General features: G+C 37.0%; 2 protein-coding genes across 3 annotated transcripts in view; one reads left to right on the top strand and one right to left on the bottom strand.

The window, feature by feature from the left end:
- Atg4a (autophagy related 4A cysteine peptidase) overlaps positions 1 to 2511 on the bottom strand; it is a gene marked incomplete at its 5' end in the record, with an annotated part of 54135 nt that extends 51624 nt beyond the window's left edge. Inside the window, one exon of the mRNA XM_047535291.1 lies at positions 2286 to 2511. Within this exon, the coding sequence (XP_047391247.1) occupies positions 2286 to 2511 (226 nt within the window). The remainder of the gene's footprint in view (positions 1 to 2285) is intronic.
- On the top strand, positions 2440 to 9760 carry Psmd10 (proteasome 26S subunit, non-ATPase 10). 2 transcript variants are annotated; one of them, XM_047536473.1, is made up of 5 exons: positions 2440 to 2702; positions 4861 to 4959; positions 6172 to 6318; positions 6413 to 6500; positions 9358 to 9493. In XM_047536473.1, the coding sequence occupies exons 1-5, from the start codon at positions 2589 to 2591 to the stop codon at positions 9363 to 9365; spliced, it is 456 nt and encodes a 151-aa protein (XP_047392429.1). In that variant the 5' UTR covers positions 2440 to 2588; the 3' UTR covers positions 9366 to 9493. The 2 variants fall into 2 exon arrangements, with proteins under 2 accessions (XP_047392429.1, XP_047392428.1); XM_047536472.1 differs by having other exon boundaries at positions 2447 to 2702; positions 6413 to 6579; positions 9358 to 9760.
- Positions 9761 to 16690: the final 6930 nt, after the last annotated feature.

The following is a 16690-nucleotide window of genomic DNA, read 5'->3' as shown; positions in this document are numbered from 1 at the left end:
AAAGATATGAACAGATACTTCACTGTTCAAGATATATCAATGACTAAAAGGTATATGAAAAAAATGCCCACTGTCATTAGTCATTAAGGAAATGAAAATTTAAAATACACTGATATATCATTTTGCACCCACTTAGAATGGCTAAAATAGAAAATGGAGTCAATAACAAATGTTTCTGAAAATGTGGAACAGGAACCATCATATATTACTAGTAGAAATGCAAAATGGAGCTTCTACTTTGAAAAACAGTTCTGCAATTTCTTTAAAAGTCAAATATAAAATTTCCCTATGATCTAGCCAGGGGTGGTGGCTCATGCTTGTAATTCCAATGGCTCTGGAGGCTGAGGCAGGAGGATCACCAGTTCAAAGCCAGCATCAGCAACTTAGCGAGGCCCTGAGCAATTCAGCAAGACCTTGTCTCTAAATAAAATATAAAAAAGGGCTGGGGATATGGCTCAGGGGTTAAGTGCACCTGGGTTCAATCCCCAGTACCAAAAAAAAAAAATGCCTATGATCCAGTAATTTCACTGTCAGGTATGGACCAAAAAGAAATGAAAACATATATCCACACAAAAACTTGCACTCAGATTCTCTCATCAGCATGATAGCCAACAATTGGAAGCAACTTAAATGTCTGTTAGCTAGTGAGTAAACAAAAACGTGTTACATCCATAAAATGGAATACTATTTGGCAATAAAAAGTAAGGAAGTACTTATACATACTACAACATGATTGGACCTCAAAAACATGCTACATGAAAGAAGCCAGAGACACAAACCTTATACTACATTATTTCATTTACATGAGGTATACAGAATAGGCAAATTTATAGAGACAAGAGTAGATTCATTGGTTGACCGGGCTAGGAGTGGGAATGGGGATTAACTGTAAATGGACATGAGATCTTATTGGGAAGATGCAAGTATTATAATCCCTATTTATAGTAAAAACTGCATGACTGTAAACTCACTAAAATCATTTAATTATAAACTTGAAATAGGTGAATTTTATGGTATGTAAATACACCTCAATAAAGCCGTTAAAATAGAAAAGACAGCAGGGGAAACTGGGTGAAAGATAAATGAGAAATCTGTACTATCTTTGCAACTTTTTTATAAATCCAAAACTATTGTGAAATCTAAAAAATGTATTTAGATAAAAAATTTAAAGTATACATTCCTGGACTGATTTCAGTAGTTGGCAGTGCTTATTTGTGTGAAAAGACATTTTCAAAGATGAAATAGGTAAAATTTCATTACAGATCAGCATTGACAGATATATTTGGCATCAATGTTGATGATAAGGAACACTAACTTTGAGACCCAATTAAGCAAAATGCTATCCCCAAAATAATTCCATTCTTCTTAGTAGTAGTCCTGTGTTACAAATAAGCACTGTTATTATTATAGTTTGAATTCGATCAATAAACATTTGTCAAAACTTATTTTCTCTCTTGCCATATAAATGCTTACAAAATATCCTTGATTTTACCTTTTGGTCCCAAAAGCCTAACGTATTTACCATTTTATTTTAAACAGAGACTTTGCCAAGTAAGCCCTTTTCTACACCATAACAGGATAAACATAAATATAATCAATCTCTTTCTTGAATGTATTCATTCTTATAATTACCTAGTTTGGGCATAATGCCCTTCTGGATCTGCCCTATAAAGGATAAGCCTTGCCTTGCTTCTGCTTTGGCACTATTTGAGATTTCCATAAAAAGAAACACTATTAACTTAATAGTTGTAACAAAGCCTCAATGTCATCGTTATTATTGTGATATTAAAATGCCAACACCATACCACTGTATTCTTAAAATGACCCTCATTAAGTAGTGATGTCACCAGGCTAAGGACTCACTGAGTTCTCTTAGATATCAAGTGACTTCCACAGCATCACACCCTGCCTTTGGCATCACACTGGCACATCATCTTAGTATGGTGTTATAGGCTATCACTGCTATGGCAGAACCCTGCTCTGATGCCACTCCGCTGAGATGTCAGAATAATTAAACCCTACTTCTTTCTACTCCCGGGCGGTGGTAAGGAGGGGGAGGGTAACCACAGTCACTGGTTCGAGCCCTGGAGGTTGTATTCAGCTCCAACTGTTGTCCCTTCCGCCTGCCAGTGCAGGTCAGGGCCCCCCGAGGGACAGCACCTTTAGGCTCCCATAACTCTCTTGCCCTGCCTCTGCAACCGATTTATATGGCCGACTCAATGCCCCAACAGCGACCACCCACCCCAGCTCTTCCACAGAGTTCCACACGAAGCCGCTCCCCGTACCTGACTCCATTCTCCAGCTGTCATCCTGGGCCAATTCCACCGGCAACTTGACTATGGCCGTCGCAAGGGACCCTGGGACTTGTAGTTTTTCACTGCTAGGGGCCGAGTCCGTGAGGACAGGAAAGGCGCCTCCCTGCCCGGAACTGCTCTCAAACTGCAACTCCCAGAAACGCCACGCGATGGGAAAAGAAACACGGGAACGAGAAAGGTGATGATTGGTGGAGCTCTAGGCTCTCTTGACTGGCAGCCGGAGCCCGTGAGGCGGGAGTTGCTTGCGCTTCACCGAGATCCTGGGAAAGCGAAATGGAGGGGTGTGTGTCTAACCTGATGGTCTGCAACCTGGCCTACAGCGGGAAGCTGGAGGAGTTGAAGGAGAGCATCCTGGCCGATAAATCACTGGCTACTAGAACTGACCAGGTAAAGCCGCACTAGGGCCTGCCCGCTGCTGGCGGCATCAGTGAAACCCTACGTGTCTTCCCGGGCCCTGCCCGAGCAGAGGCCGGTTCCACGCGGGGCAGATCCCCGCCCTCGCCTCCCCATCCGCACCCCGGGGTCACCTGAGGACTCGTATTCGGGCTGCCAGAGCTAGCCCAGCAGACCTCAAATGTTTTTTTTGGCCCGGAGCTTAGCTCGCTGAATTTTGGATATTTCTAGAACGTCTACCGCATTTCTCAGAAATGCCCCGTCTGCGATATCCGTGAGAGGGAAGCTTTATTTTATGAATATTTTTACCCTTAGCGATTATATTCAATAGCCCACGTGAAACTTAACGCCCCTTCTGTCCCAGGCCGTTTGCTAGGAGCTGGGTATACGGTCAATTAATAAAATAACGACAATAACGACAAAACATATGTTGCAAATGGTAAATATCCTGGAGAGAAGTTCACCTGGTACTTTCAGAAGATGTAATGGGAGGACCTTATGCGAATGTCGTGGTTATTAGAAAAGGATTTGCAAAAAATGTAAAAGAAGTTCGACCTTGAAAGAGTGGAATTTCCACAGCGAATGAACACGCCTTTTAAACAGAGAGAACATAAATGAATAGACATATTGAAGTGTTTCTGCTCTCCTGCTCAAACGGACCCTCATGCTTTCACTGTGAATTTCTACCAAGATCATGTGCCCCCGCCCCAGTAAAGCAACAAACATCTATGTATAGATAGATAGATTGCCTTCTGTAAGACAGTGTCCCATACTTAAAATGTTTCATTTTGTGTCTTTAGGAAGATAATTCAAAATCAGGAAGACTATTTTCTCTTTTCTGGAACTTTCCTTTATTACTCAACTTGAAAACTCCCCTACATTTTCCTAGTTTGCCTTCCTTTTGGCCTGGAGATAATGATTTGATTTTAATGTAATAATTCATATTGAGATTTAATAATACTCCATTGAAAATTTAACCATGAAGTCTGTGGCACAAAATGGGGATTAAAGGGAGGAGGCTATTTGGAATTAAAACACATAATAAATGTAGTATCCAAATGCAACTTAAGGGCTTTGTTTGAATCCTGTTTTTAAATCAGCTGCAAAAAGGTATTTGGGAGACAATTGGGGAAATTTGAATACAGACTGGATATTAGATGTTATAAAGGAGTTAATGTTAATTTTAATAAATGTAACATTGGTTTTGTAGTTATGTAAGAAAGTACTTTTATATTTTAGGAGTGAAAATTCATGATAGAATTCGTTTTTAAGTGAGGAAAACTTTGAAGCAAATATGGTAAAATATTAAAGTACTATTTTCAGAGCTACCCATATGTAGAATGCTTGCCCAGAATGCAGAAGGCCATAGTTTCAATCCCTGTCACTGCAAAATATAAACAATAATACCACTTTCTATTACCTAGGACCAACTAAGAAATATAGCAGTCATCAATGCAAGTAGGGATTCTCTTTCAAAAACAAGACTAACTCCTAGCTATTTTACAAAAGACAATTTTGTTGCTCTTTAATTTGTGTGGAATGTTTTTTAAATGATTATATAGATAATCTCAACTAGTTTTATGAACATTTCTTCTCCCATTAGATTCATTGGTTCTTTCTAGAACATGTAACTTCAGATCAGTGTAGTAGTAGAGAGTTCAGGGTTAGACAGACTTTGGATAAGTTGTGTGACCTTAGATAAATACCTTGACTTTAAAGAGTCTTCGTTTCCTTCTCTGTAAAAGGGGATAATAGCCACTATATAGGATGTTGGTGGTAAAATAGGATGATGCACATACATCTTCTAACACAGTGCCAGACATACAGGTACATAAGTAATGTGGTAGTATACAGTCAAAGCTCCATTCTGCTAAAGCATTGGAATCAATTTCTTGTCTACTGCTTTCATTGCTGTACTCTGCCAGAATTGTTTACATTCATTGATGTTATTCACCACATGTTACTAAAATCTTGCTCTCTCTTATACTGTAGGCAATAAAATTTTAAGTTTACTTACCTGGGGATCCAGTGTTCTCCATTTCTTGTTTTCACGCTATAGGTTTGTCAGCACACCAGTGTAACTTTTACTGCCTTTTAGCCTGTATTTCTCTTCATGAATGTTGACTGTAGCGTTTCTCTATTTCCCATGTAGGACAGCAGAACCGCATTGCACTGGGCATGTTCAGCTGGACATACTGAAATTGTTGAGTTCTTGCTGCAACTTGGAGTGCCAGTGAATGATAAAGATGATGTGAGTACTTGGCAAAGTTGATAAATGCCCAATTATCTTTAGACTCCAGAGTGGTGTTTACTGAAGCATGAGTATTAAGCTCATAAACAAAATTGCAACCTTTACAACAAGGAAGTTATAGCCTAGCCCTGGTGATCAAGCATGAGACTAGTGTTTGTATTATTTTAGAATGTTAATTTTGTCACTCATACTCTGTGATTTAGGGAAAAAATATAGACCAACACTTATTCTTTTGAACCCTAAAAGACTGTATACTCTTTTTATTATGTTGGAATTTTTTGGTGAGTATTGCCTGAATAATGAGGGCCTAGGTATGTATGTATATGTATGTATGTGTTTATATATATACATAAACATATATATATGCGATTATATATATATAATCGCATATATATATATGCGATTTTTTTTGCAGTGCTGGGAATTGAACCCAGGTCCTCGTGCACACTACCAACTGAGCTATATCCCCAGCCCTATTTTTTATATATAGATATTTACTGTAATGCTTTTGGTTATATTAGGATTAGAATTGTGAAAAATATAAATGGAACCATTCACTGGGCGCTGTGATGTATGCCTATAATTTCAGCAGTTTGGGAGGCTGAGGCAGGAGGATTGCAAGTTCAAAGGCAGCCTTAGCAACTTAGGCCCTAAGCAGCCTAGTGAGATCCTGCCTAAAAATTAAAAAAATAAGTAAGGGCTGGGAATGTGGTTAGGAGGCTGAATGCCCCTGGGTTCAATCCCTGGTACAAAAAAAAAAATGCAACTTTTTATGTAGGCAAAGTTTCCTTTTAGGGATGCTTATCAAAGTAATATTTATAATAGAAAAGAAATAAAAGTAATTTAATGGGAAAATGGTTGAATACTATAAAACATATCCATATGATAAAATAATACAGAAACAACGAAGTTATAATTCCAAAGAATGACCAGCATGATAAGTGGAAATTAGGAAAAATGTACATGGAAATATATATTATCCATTCCCAATTTTAATGTTAAAAAGTATTATATGGGAGAAAGCACATTAGAATTAGACTTATGTATCAGTATGTCTATATTATGGGATTTGGGTTGATTCTTCTTTTTATACATTCTGGTTTCCAGATTTTCCACAGTACTTAATGAGGGGGAAACAAGAATGTTTAAAATCTATTCACATTGATACCCGTGCCTTTGGCCTCTGACTTTTCTATGACCCACTTCCTACAGGCAGGCTGGTCTCCTCTTCATATTGCTGCTTCTGCTGGCCGGGATGAAATTGTAAAAGCGCTCCTGGGAAAAGGTGCGCAAGTGAATGCTGTCAATCAAAATGGCTGTACTCCCCTACATTATGCAGCTTCCAAAAACAGGCATGAGGTATGGGTCCATCCTTAGCCTACTTCTTTTGAGTTCTAAATGTATACAAAAACACAAGTGGATCTCCGCATTGTTTCCTTCTCTGTCTTTCCAGATTGCTGTCATGTTACTAGAAGGTGGGGCTAATCCAGATGCTAAGGATCATTATGAGGCTACAGCAATGCACCGGGCAGCAGCCAAGGGTAACTTGAAGATGATTCATATCCTTCTGTACTACAAAGCATCCACAAACATCCAAGACACTGAGGGTAACACTCCTCTGTAAGTGACAAGCAGCAGTCATTTGTGTTCTACCTGACATCTGCCCTCTTGCAATAATTCTTACACATCATTTCTTTTTTTTTATTATGCTTATAAGTGCAGTGCAAGTTAATGGCAAAAACTTTGTACACCAAAGCATAAAAATAAAAATTGCCTATCATGTTGCCACCCAGAAATAAACATAGATAGCATTTTTGTGCATTTCTTTTCAGTCTTATACATGCAAATGTGTATATTTTATTTATATATATATATATATGTATATGTATTAGCAAAATTAGGGTTTTATAGTACATATAGGGTCTTATAGTTTTGTGTCTTGTTCTTTCCACCTCATAGTATATTGGGAACATTTTCCAATGTCATTAAATATGTTTAAAACATTTTTAAAAAATATTTTTAGTTGTAGATGGACACAATATTTTTATTTTATTTCTTTTTTATGTGGTGCTGAGAATCAAACCCAGTGCCTCACACATGCTAGGCAAGCACTCTAACACTGAGCTACAGCCCCAGCCCCTAAAACATTTTTAATGCTAAGGTACAATTCCATTTTATGGATGTGCCATAATTTAATCATTCCTCTAAACAATTTTGAGTTTTCCACCATGTGCTACTCTGATCAATTTTGTATAAAATCTTTGACCATATTGCTGAATATTACATTAGTATAGACTCCTAGAAGTTGAATTGCTGAGTCAAAAAATACACACATTTTAAGACCATTGCTATGTATTACCAAAGTGCTTCCAGAGGAGTTGAATCATTGAGCCCTCCAAATAGCATTTTAAAATGCCTATTACCCCTTCATCAACACTGAAATTGTCCTTTGTTATGTGAAAAATGGTTTTTCATGGTTGCAGTTTACATTTTTTACTTTCATTGATTTTGAATCTTAATGCCTATGACTAATTATATTTCTTATCTAAATTTTAACTTTTGGTATCCCTTTCTCTGTTTCCTTTTGGAGAACTAATTTCTTTTTTACTGACTTCTAAGTGCTCTTGACTTGAGATAGTAAAAATACTAACTTTTCTGCCATGTTAGTTGAAAATACTTCTCCCAGTTTGTCTTTTCATTTTGTTCATGCTCTTTTTAAAATAACAAAGTTTCAAGTTCTGTACATATTAATCTTCCCTCATGACTGAAAAGCTGTTCTTTACCCTGAAATTAGTTACATATTTACTTATATTTTATTACAGGTTTTGTTTCACATTTCATTGTGGGTTTTTTTTGTTTTCTTATTGTGTTTTTGTTTGTTGTTTTTTTTTTTTTTTTTTTTGGTACCTGGGATTGAACCTTGTGCTTAATCATTCAGCCAAATCCTCAGCCCTTTTTATTTTTTGTTTTGAGACAGGATCTTGCTAAATTGCTGAGACTAGATTGAACTTGAAATCCTCCTGCCTCAGCTTCCCAAATAACTGGGATTACTGGGTTGCACCACCATGCCTGGCTGTTTTGTTTCTTAGGTGTTGATTGAGAGTTATTGTTTTGCATTTAACACTTATTTATTATGAAATTTATGTGTATAACCTGAAGCCATAACCTACCTTGATATTTTTTCACAGTACTTTGTTACTTTTCTTCTTTGTTGAAGAGTGAGTCCTTTTTTTTGAAACAAAAAAATCTATGAGTCAGCTTTTTAGTCCAGAATGGGTTTTCCAGATTGACTTTATTACCATATGTTTGTTTTCTTAACTCTTAGTTTAAATATCTATCCTGTAATTCTAAATTACTATATTTAGAAAGACTTGCCTATTCCAGCTTCTTTTTTTTGTGATGGGGATTGAACTCAGGGGCACTCAACCACTGAGCCATGTCCCTGTTTTGTATTGTATTTAGAGACAGGGTCTCGCTTTTGCTGAGTCTGGCTTTGAACTCGGAATCCTCCTGTCTCAGCCTCCCAATCTGCTGAGATTACAGGCATGCACCAGGCCCCAGCATCTTTCTCCATATTTGAAAGCCAGGATGGTCTGGAAGCAGTCTAGAAGACAAACGATTTAGGGTCCTGGGAAAAACACAGGATGTAGGAATAGTATCCAGACTCTGCCACTTTCTAACATATTAAATATGCACATTAAGTAACTTAGGGAAGTTAGTTAATCTTCCTGAGTTTTAATTTCATCTTTAATATTATAATTACTTCCCCACTAGCTTATTATGAGGTTTAAATAAAATAACATATAAAGTGCTTAGTACCCTTCCTGGCAAACTACAAGTGCCTGACAAAGGTTAGTTTCCTCCCCCACTCAGTTTATTGCTAAACCACGTCATTCTGACCAAGAACATTAACCTCGGTCAAAATTTTAACTATAAAATGGTGAAAATAATACCTTGCTAACATCAAGTAGATAGATGCATCAAACAAGATAAAACCTTTTCAACTGCTTTGCCAAAATTTAAGCCACAAAATTTGCTATCGATAGCTTATAAATTGAAGCTTTTCTGAATTCAAACTCTGAATTATGACATATAGTATTTGGGGGTAATTTCCATAAAATTCAGAAATTTTGCCTTAGGCTAGCATTTTGATCCATTCTTCTACTGTAATAAGACCAGGATTCAAATTTATAATCTGGTATTATAAGGCTATTCCAGTGAATTTTAATTTATAAATAGTCTTTCCCATGCAAATTGATTTTCCTTTCCTGATGAAATATCTTCCCAATATTATCTATCACTGCCTAATAATATGCAGTTTAGACTACCTTGCAGGACAGCCTAACTATTACATAGAATTATTAATGATTAATTGGTCTTTGTGATCCCTGATTTCAGACACTTAGCCTGTGATGAGGAGAGAATAGAAGAAGCAAAGCTGCTGGTGTCCCAAGGAGCAAGTATATACATTGAGAATAAGGAAGAAAAAACACCTCTGCAAGTGGCCAAAGGTGGCCTGGGTTTAATACTCAAGAGAATGGTTGAAGGTTAAGCAGCTTGGATATGTTGTTGTATGTTTTGTTGTCTCCAGAGTCCTAGAATCTAAGTTACTTGTATACAAAGTATCATGTATGAATGATGTTTTCTCACCTTCAACATTATATAAATGTGTTCTATTGTTCCTGCTGAGGTACTTGTTCTAAGCTTACAACTTGCTTTCCAGGCATTTGAATAACTTGAGATTATTGTACTGTTGTCATATGTTATTCTGTATTAAATTTTGATTAATTCTCATAAGTGATTCTGTGGCCATTGTGAGTCTTCCTTGTCCTCTGGTGTACCTTCTCTCCCCGTCTGAAGCAGAAGAATCCCAATAGCAATCAGACCGGTTTTTCTGTAAGATGTTTCTGGTGGATTTTGTATGTTCCTCTGTAGAGTTGAAACACATCTTAACTTGTTTTTCAAGCTATCTCAGAGGCCTGTGCCAAATATTTGTTTTTTCAACTATGAGGGTTAATTTATTTTTGTTATAGGAGGAATACTGATATATTTTAGTGGACCAAATTTTAAGTTGGAGGGTATATCCTAACTCTGTGTACACATTCATCTTTTTGATAAGCTGTTTTCCTCCAAAACAAGATGTATTGTAATTAAAAAGGAAATGTTAAAATACCTGTATTGGTTCACCATGTATTGAAAAGAATATCAAGCTTGTTCAAGTGATATGTAACAAAAAGTTATTTTGATTTGTATTTCAGGAACTAAAAAATAAAATATTGAAAGAATCTCCCAATTTTTCTTGCAAGTTGTTCAGACATTCACTTAAACCGTAAAATCCTGAATAAAGACATTTCTCAGTTTTGAGTGTCTCTAAAGTCAATAAAATTAGTGGATCTTGAACTGCAACTAAATATTTAAAAATAATAATCTTCTGGATTGCCAACTAAATTTAGAGCAAAAGGAAATTAATAAGTAAATTTGAGCTCAATTTAGGGAAGCATCTTAAATGATTATCAGTCATAAAATCTAATAAACTTCAAGTGACTCTTCAAATTACTTTTAATTTGAATTTTATGCTACAACTACTTCTTGAAGTAAGTGATCCAAGTGAGCCCACAGACTGATTTATTGGGAGTCAAAGATTTAATGACCAGTAACTAACATGAGTTTTGTAAACAGGAACTGGTTGTTGACATACAAAACTTTTTATATGAATTTCCTTTGTGTGTGGTACTAGGGATGGTATATAAGGCCTCACATATGCTAGGCAAGTGCTCTATCACTGAGATCTACACCCCAAGCCCAGGGAGGCATCTTATGGAACAAAGCTTTCTATATTGAAGGTTGGAGATAGAATTGATGAATGAAGAAGTTATTTAGTTCCAATTTTTTTAGCATGACCAGAGAGTAAAGTTTGTTCTTATAAGGTCTTTTAGGACTAAAGACCTTTTCTTCATAAATACTGAATTTATTGTCTGAAGTAACAGGTTTTGTGGGCATAAAAGAAAACTCATTCTACTTCTTTAGTATGAGTTCTTCAATAAGCAGTACAAATGGAACCAAGCCTGAGGTCATTTGTAGGCTTTTGCTCTTTTAAATTAAGTGACTTGTTAACTATTTAAATCAATGATTTGTATAAACAATTATATTAATGGCCTCAGGTTGTTACCTGTTCCTGTAGGATATTTGATAGAGATGAAAGTGATTCAAGGTCAGCATTTTTTACAGTTACTTCCAAAATTAATTTAAAAATGATAATTCAGTTGCAGAGTTTAGCTGAGAATATAAGATGGAAGAAACAGGTCAATGGAAATAGTGGAAAAATTTAAATTCTTAGGTGTCTATTATAGTCAATTGAGAATTTCAGCAAGGTTCTGATATTTGAGGTAAGCTGTAGAATCTTTGGGGACAATTTCACTGTCTGATCCCAGTGTTTTATTTGGCAATTTCTCAAATACACCAATTTACAATGAATTCATCATATGGCTGTATCTACTGTTTTCTGTTTCCATATTCTGTTATGCTATCAAGTCTCTGAATCAGTCTGTTAGCCATTTTGATATAGTATGAGGGTTTTTTGGGGTCTATGACTCCAGCTCCACAGTTCTATTCACTGCCTCAAGTTGGATGCAGAACTTTGTGCATTTACCAGGAAGAGGTTTCATACCTTCCACAGATTCTCAAAGGAATCTATAATTCCCCCCCCAAATTAAGAATCCCTGAGTGAGAGATCAAAAGAATACTACCGAACCAATTGTCAAGACATGTAGATTCTATAATAGTAAAGCCCTGTCACAATTTAAAATTGTTTACATTCATTCTTACCATAGTCTTAAAGAAGACCAAAATCATCTTCATTTTCCAGACAAGAAAACACCCAAAGCTGTAGAAATAGTCAATACTCTTGACTAATAGTCAATCTGGCTTTCCTGGCTTCTAAGACATTTTCTTTTCTACCAGTACTCAAAAACAGTGGACCAAATGGAAGGTACTCTGGCATTTAGGTAATAGCCCATTAGTTTTAATACCTACCCTGTACTTTTCTTTAAATTGACTGTGACATAAGAAATGCTTGTTTGATTTTGGTCCCAGGTTCCTGAGACAGAGCTCCTAAAGCCCTTGTAATTTCCAAAGTGCCTTACCCAGAGCTCTTAAATTCCTTTGAGTTTCTTAGGTGATAGTATTACCAGGACCTAGGTCCGAGGCTACTGGGGTCCCAACTAACTAGACTGGTTACCTACCTGCATCCAGAAATAAGAGAAAATAATTTTTCAAAAAGAAAAAATGAATTTAATCACAGTTTGACCAAAAGTGGGAAAAGAGCCAATGCGCTTCTCTGTTACAATTTATAGGGACACTAAGCCTGGACATATGCATAGTGTTAGATTTGGATGTGAGGTGTCCCCCAAAAGCTCATATATGAGACAATGCAGGAAGGTTCAGAGGAGAAATGATTGGGTTGTAAGAGTCTTAACCCAATCAGTGAATTAATCCCTGATGGGATTAGTTGAAGTGGTAGGGTGTGGCTGGAAAAGATTGGAATTGGGGCATGGCTTTGTGGTATATATTTTGTGTCTGGAGAGTGGAGTCTCTCTCTCTCTCTCTCTCTCTCTCTCTCTCTCTCTCTCTCTCTTCTCTCTCCTCTCTCTCTCTCTCTCTCTCTCTCTCTCTCTCTCTCTCTCTCTCTCTCTCTCTCTCTCTCTTTCTCTCTCTCTCTCCTTCCTGATGGTGCAAGCTGCTTCCCTCTGCCATACTCATCTGCCATGATGTTCTTCCTCACCTCGAGCTCTGAGGAATTGAGCTGGCCTTCTATGGACAAGGACCTCTGAAACCATGAGCCCTCAAATAAACCTTTCCTCCTCTATAATTGTGCTAGTCAGACACTTTTAGTCACAGCAGTGAAAAAGCTGACTAAAACACATAGGTAGATTCAGCCAAGCTGTGCTACAGGAGGGATATGTTAGAATTCCAGTTCTCTGATCTTTTTGGATGCCAGGGCTTTGGGGGGGGGCAGTTTTAACTTCTATTCTCAGCATGAGATGATGGCTTTTAGGAAACTGGAATGGAGAAACGAGCATTACAAATAAATTAACAGGTCATGAAGAAGGAGGAGAAGAAACAACTTGGGGCTTCTAAATTTAAATGGATTCCATTACAATAGGAGTGTCTTGTTGTAGTGATGCAACTCTTTGGCTCCTGAATAGATTCAGGATGGATCTGCTCATCAGAAGCCATGATCAGAAGCTTGGAACTTTCTCAGCTCCATCTCCCATCCTCCAGGGGGAGGGGCTTGAGACTGAGTCAGTAATAAATTATTTCTACATGATAAAACCTCCATAAAAATCCCTAAACCATGTGTTTAAACAAACTTCAAGGCTGGTGAACACATATACATGCCAGAAGAGTGGTGCACCCTAACTCCATGGGGACAGAAACTCTATGCTCAGGACCTTCCTGAACCTCACATTATTTACTTCTTCAGATGGCTGCACATCTATATCCTTTATCCTTTCTGATAAATGGGTAAACATAAGTGTTTCCCTATGTTCTGTGAACCATTATACCAAATTATCCAACCTGAGGAGGAGATTGTAAGGATTCCCTATTTGAATCCAAATCTGAAGTGTGGATACACTGGGCACCCAATACCTGTTTTATTTATTTTTTTATTCTTTTTAAATATACATGACAGTAGGGTATATTTTGACATATTATACATATATGGAATATATCTTATTCTAATTAGGATGGTACCCAATACTTGTGACTTGTGTTTAAAGGGGGCAGTCTTGCAAGACCTAGCCCTTAACCTGTGGGGTCTGTGATAACTCCAGGTAGTGTCAGTATTGAATTAATGTTGTAGGACACCCAGTGGTGTCCACAGGGAATTGTAGAATTGCTTGATATGAAGTTGCAGTGGCCAGAGTGACTTTATAAGTAGGCTGAGTGGATGGCAACCCACATGATTTGATTTGAAAGGAGCATGTGGACATTGTAAAGCAATCTTTTATTAATAAAACATGTTTTTTTCATGGAAATTAGTAGTTTGGTGCATTGAAAGAGTATTAATTACACCGTGTTATAGTTTATATATGAGATTCCCCCGAAAACTTGAATGTAAGACAATGGAAGAATTTTCAGAGGTGAAATGATTAGATTATGAGAGATGCAACTTAATCAATGGATTAATTCACCTATATGGATTAACTATGCATAACTCTGGTAGGTAGGGTATGGCTGGAGGAAGTAGGTCACTGAGGTGTGCCTTTGGGATTTATATTTTGTCCCTGGTGAACAGAGCTCTCTCTGCTTTCTGGTTGCCATGTCCTGAACTGTGTTCCTCCACTATGTCCTTCCTCCATGATGTTTTGCCTCACTTTGAGTCCACAGCAATGAAGTCAGCTGTCTGTGGACTGAGACTTCTGAAACCATAAGCCAAAATAAAATTTTACTCCTCTATGTTGTTCTTCTCAGGTCATTTGATCACAGCAATGAAAAAGTTGACTAAAACACACTGGGACTTTATATCTCATTTATATTTTTTTGTGTAATCTCCAGCAGATTATTTTACCTCTGTTTACTCAAGGTTTATCCTCTGTGGGCTTGGTGACAATATATAAGAATGAACCAGCTTTTTGAAATTACATCGACCTCTTCTGTGTCTTCCCTATCAAGAATATAATTCTACATCATATCTCATCTGCAGTCCCATCATTGTTAGGAGAGAGTTATTATATGTGTTATAACTTTCAGGTGTACTGGGATTGAAAAAGTTTGAATACTATTGATCTTTTATGTATATATATAAAATTTGTTCTAATCGGTTATACATGACAGTAGAATGCATTTTGACACATCGAAAGTACTATTGATTGTAAACTTTTTTCCAGCTCTGAAATTCCTACTGAAAGTTCCTCAAACTTACATTACACATAGGCCACTATAAAAGGCTAATATTAACTTCTTAGCATATAGTATGTGGGGGAAGTCACCTGGTATTTTAGAGGGCATAAGAAATATCAGTATGTGTGGGTTTTTAATCTATTGGTCAAGAATTACTATTTTCATCACAGATCACTATAATTTGGAGACCCTCCCCAATGCAATACAAATTCCAACCTTCCTCTCCTGCAGTCAACACACAATTGATGGTAACACACAGGAACTTGTCAAAGATAGCAAAACTGTATACACCATTAAGATAAGGGCTCACTGTTTTTGCTTACTGTTGCACCACTAGCATAAACAACAATGCCTAGTATATTGTAGCAGTTTAATCAATGTCCAATGGGTAACAGAATAAAGAAATGAATTAGGAGGGAATTTGGATCTACCACCATAAGGGTGTTCTGTTGATTTTGGCATACCCTGGTTGCTAAATGCAAAAACAAATTAGAGATGTTTCTGGAAATCCTTTTGGGTGGTAAGATTGTTAAGCTCAAGCGTGGCTTAAGATTTGGTTGGGACTGCCCACTTACATTTTAACTGCTTGTAGGAAAATAAATAATTTAGTACCCACTCTGAATGAACATTTTGCTGAAATAATTTGGTCAAAGTTTAACTAGTCAGAATATTTTCTGATCCAGTGTTGAAGCAGGAAAAATATTTTATTCCCTTATTGGGCTGCTCTTTAACATATAAACTCATTTTACTGCCCAAGTGAGATATAGTGTACTTAATTGTGTTGGTATTTACCAGTCTCAGGATTCATCACAAACATACATATAGTTTGTGTCATGGATGTACTTAAGTAGATTGGGATGAAGTTGCATCGACCAGAGTGACCTTATTAAGTAGGCCGAGTGGATGACAACTCACATGATTTGATTTGAAAGGAACTGAGAAGGCTCATTTTTCCAGAAATATCTCTCTTTTTGATTGTTCCAGTATCTGTTCCAACACTTGGACTCTTTGAATTAAGGGTTACATGTTCAAGAGTTCCTTTTAAAATGTAAATATGGGGTTGGGGTTGTGTATCAGTGGTAGAGTGCTTGCCCGATATGTGTGAGGCACTGTGTTCAATCCTCAGCACTGCATAAAAATGAATAAATAAAATAAAGGTATTATGTACTTCTATACCTAAAAAATTTGAAAAAATGTAAATATTCCTACTGGGTACAGTGGTATATGCCTATAATCCCAATGACTCTGAAGGCTGAGGCAGGAGAATTCTGTAATGCCAGCAACTCTGGAAGCTGAGGAAGGAGGATTGCAAGAGTGAGAACAGCCTCTGCAACTTAGACCCTGTCTCAAAAGAAGTTTTTAAAGGACTGGAATTGTAGTTCAGTTGTAAAGTGTTCCTGGGTTTTATCCCCAGTACTGCAAAAAAAAAGGGGGGCAGTGTAAATACTCCTTAAGAGGACTCATTTATCAACCTGATTGAAATCACAGGATGATGAAAGTTTGAAAGTTCAAGTTCACTGAGCAAAGTAACAAAACAGGAATCTTTTTGAAATGGTGGCAAATGTAGAAGTAGGTCCTGAGTGCTTAATTCTGCGTGGGGGATGCAGACCTGAGTAGTTTCCTAAGTGAATAAGAGCATGGGAATCCTGGGTGTCTGGAAAATAAATTGCCACAATGTCCAGGAAGGTGACTGAAAAGAAAGATCCAAAGATACCATTTCAGATGAAACTCACAAACTTTCCAATCTTATCCAGATATGGTTTTGACAAGGACAACATGTTCTCTATTGTTTTAAAACACAGACTTTTCTATCCATTATGTCTAATTC

The sequence above is a fragment of the Sciurus carolinensis genome, chromosome X (assembly GCF_902686445.1).
Source record: "Sciurus carolinensis chromosome X, mSciCar1.2, whole genome shotgun sequence".
Taxonomy (NCBI): domain Eukaryota; kingdom Metazoa; phylum Chordata; class Mammalia; order Rodentia; family Sciuridae; genus Sciurus; species Sciurus carolinensis.
The sequence above is the reverse complement of the archived record's forward strand: the minus strand, read 5'-3'. Positions and strand labels throughout refer to the sequence as shown.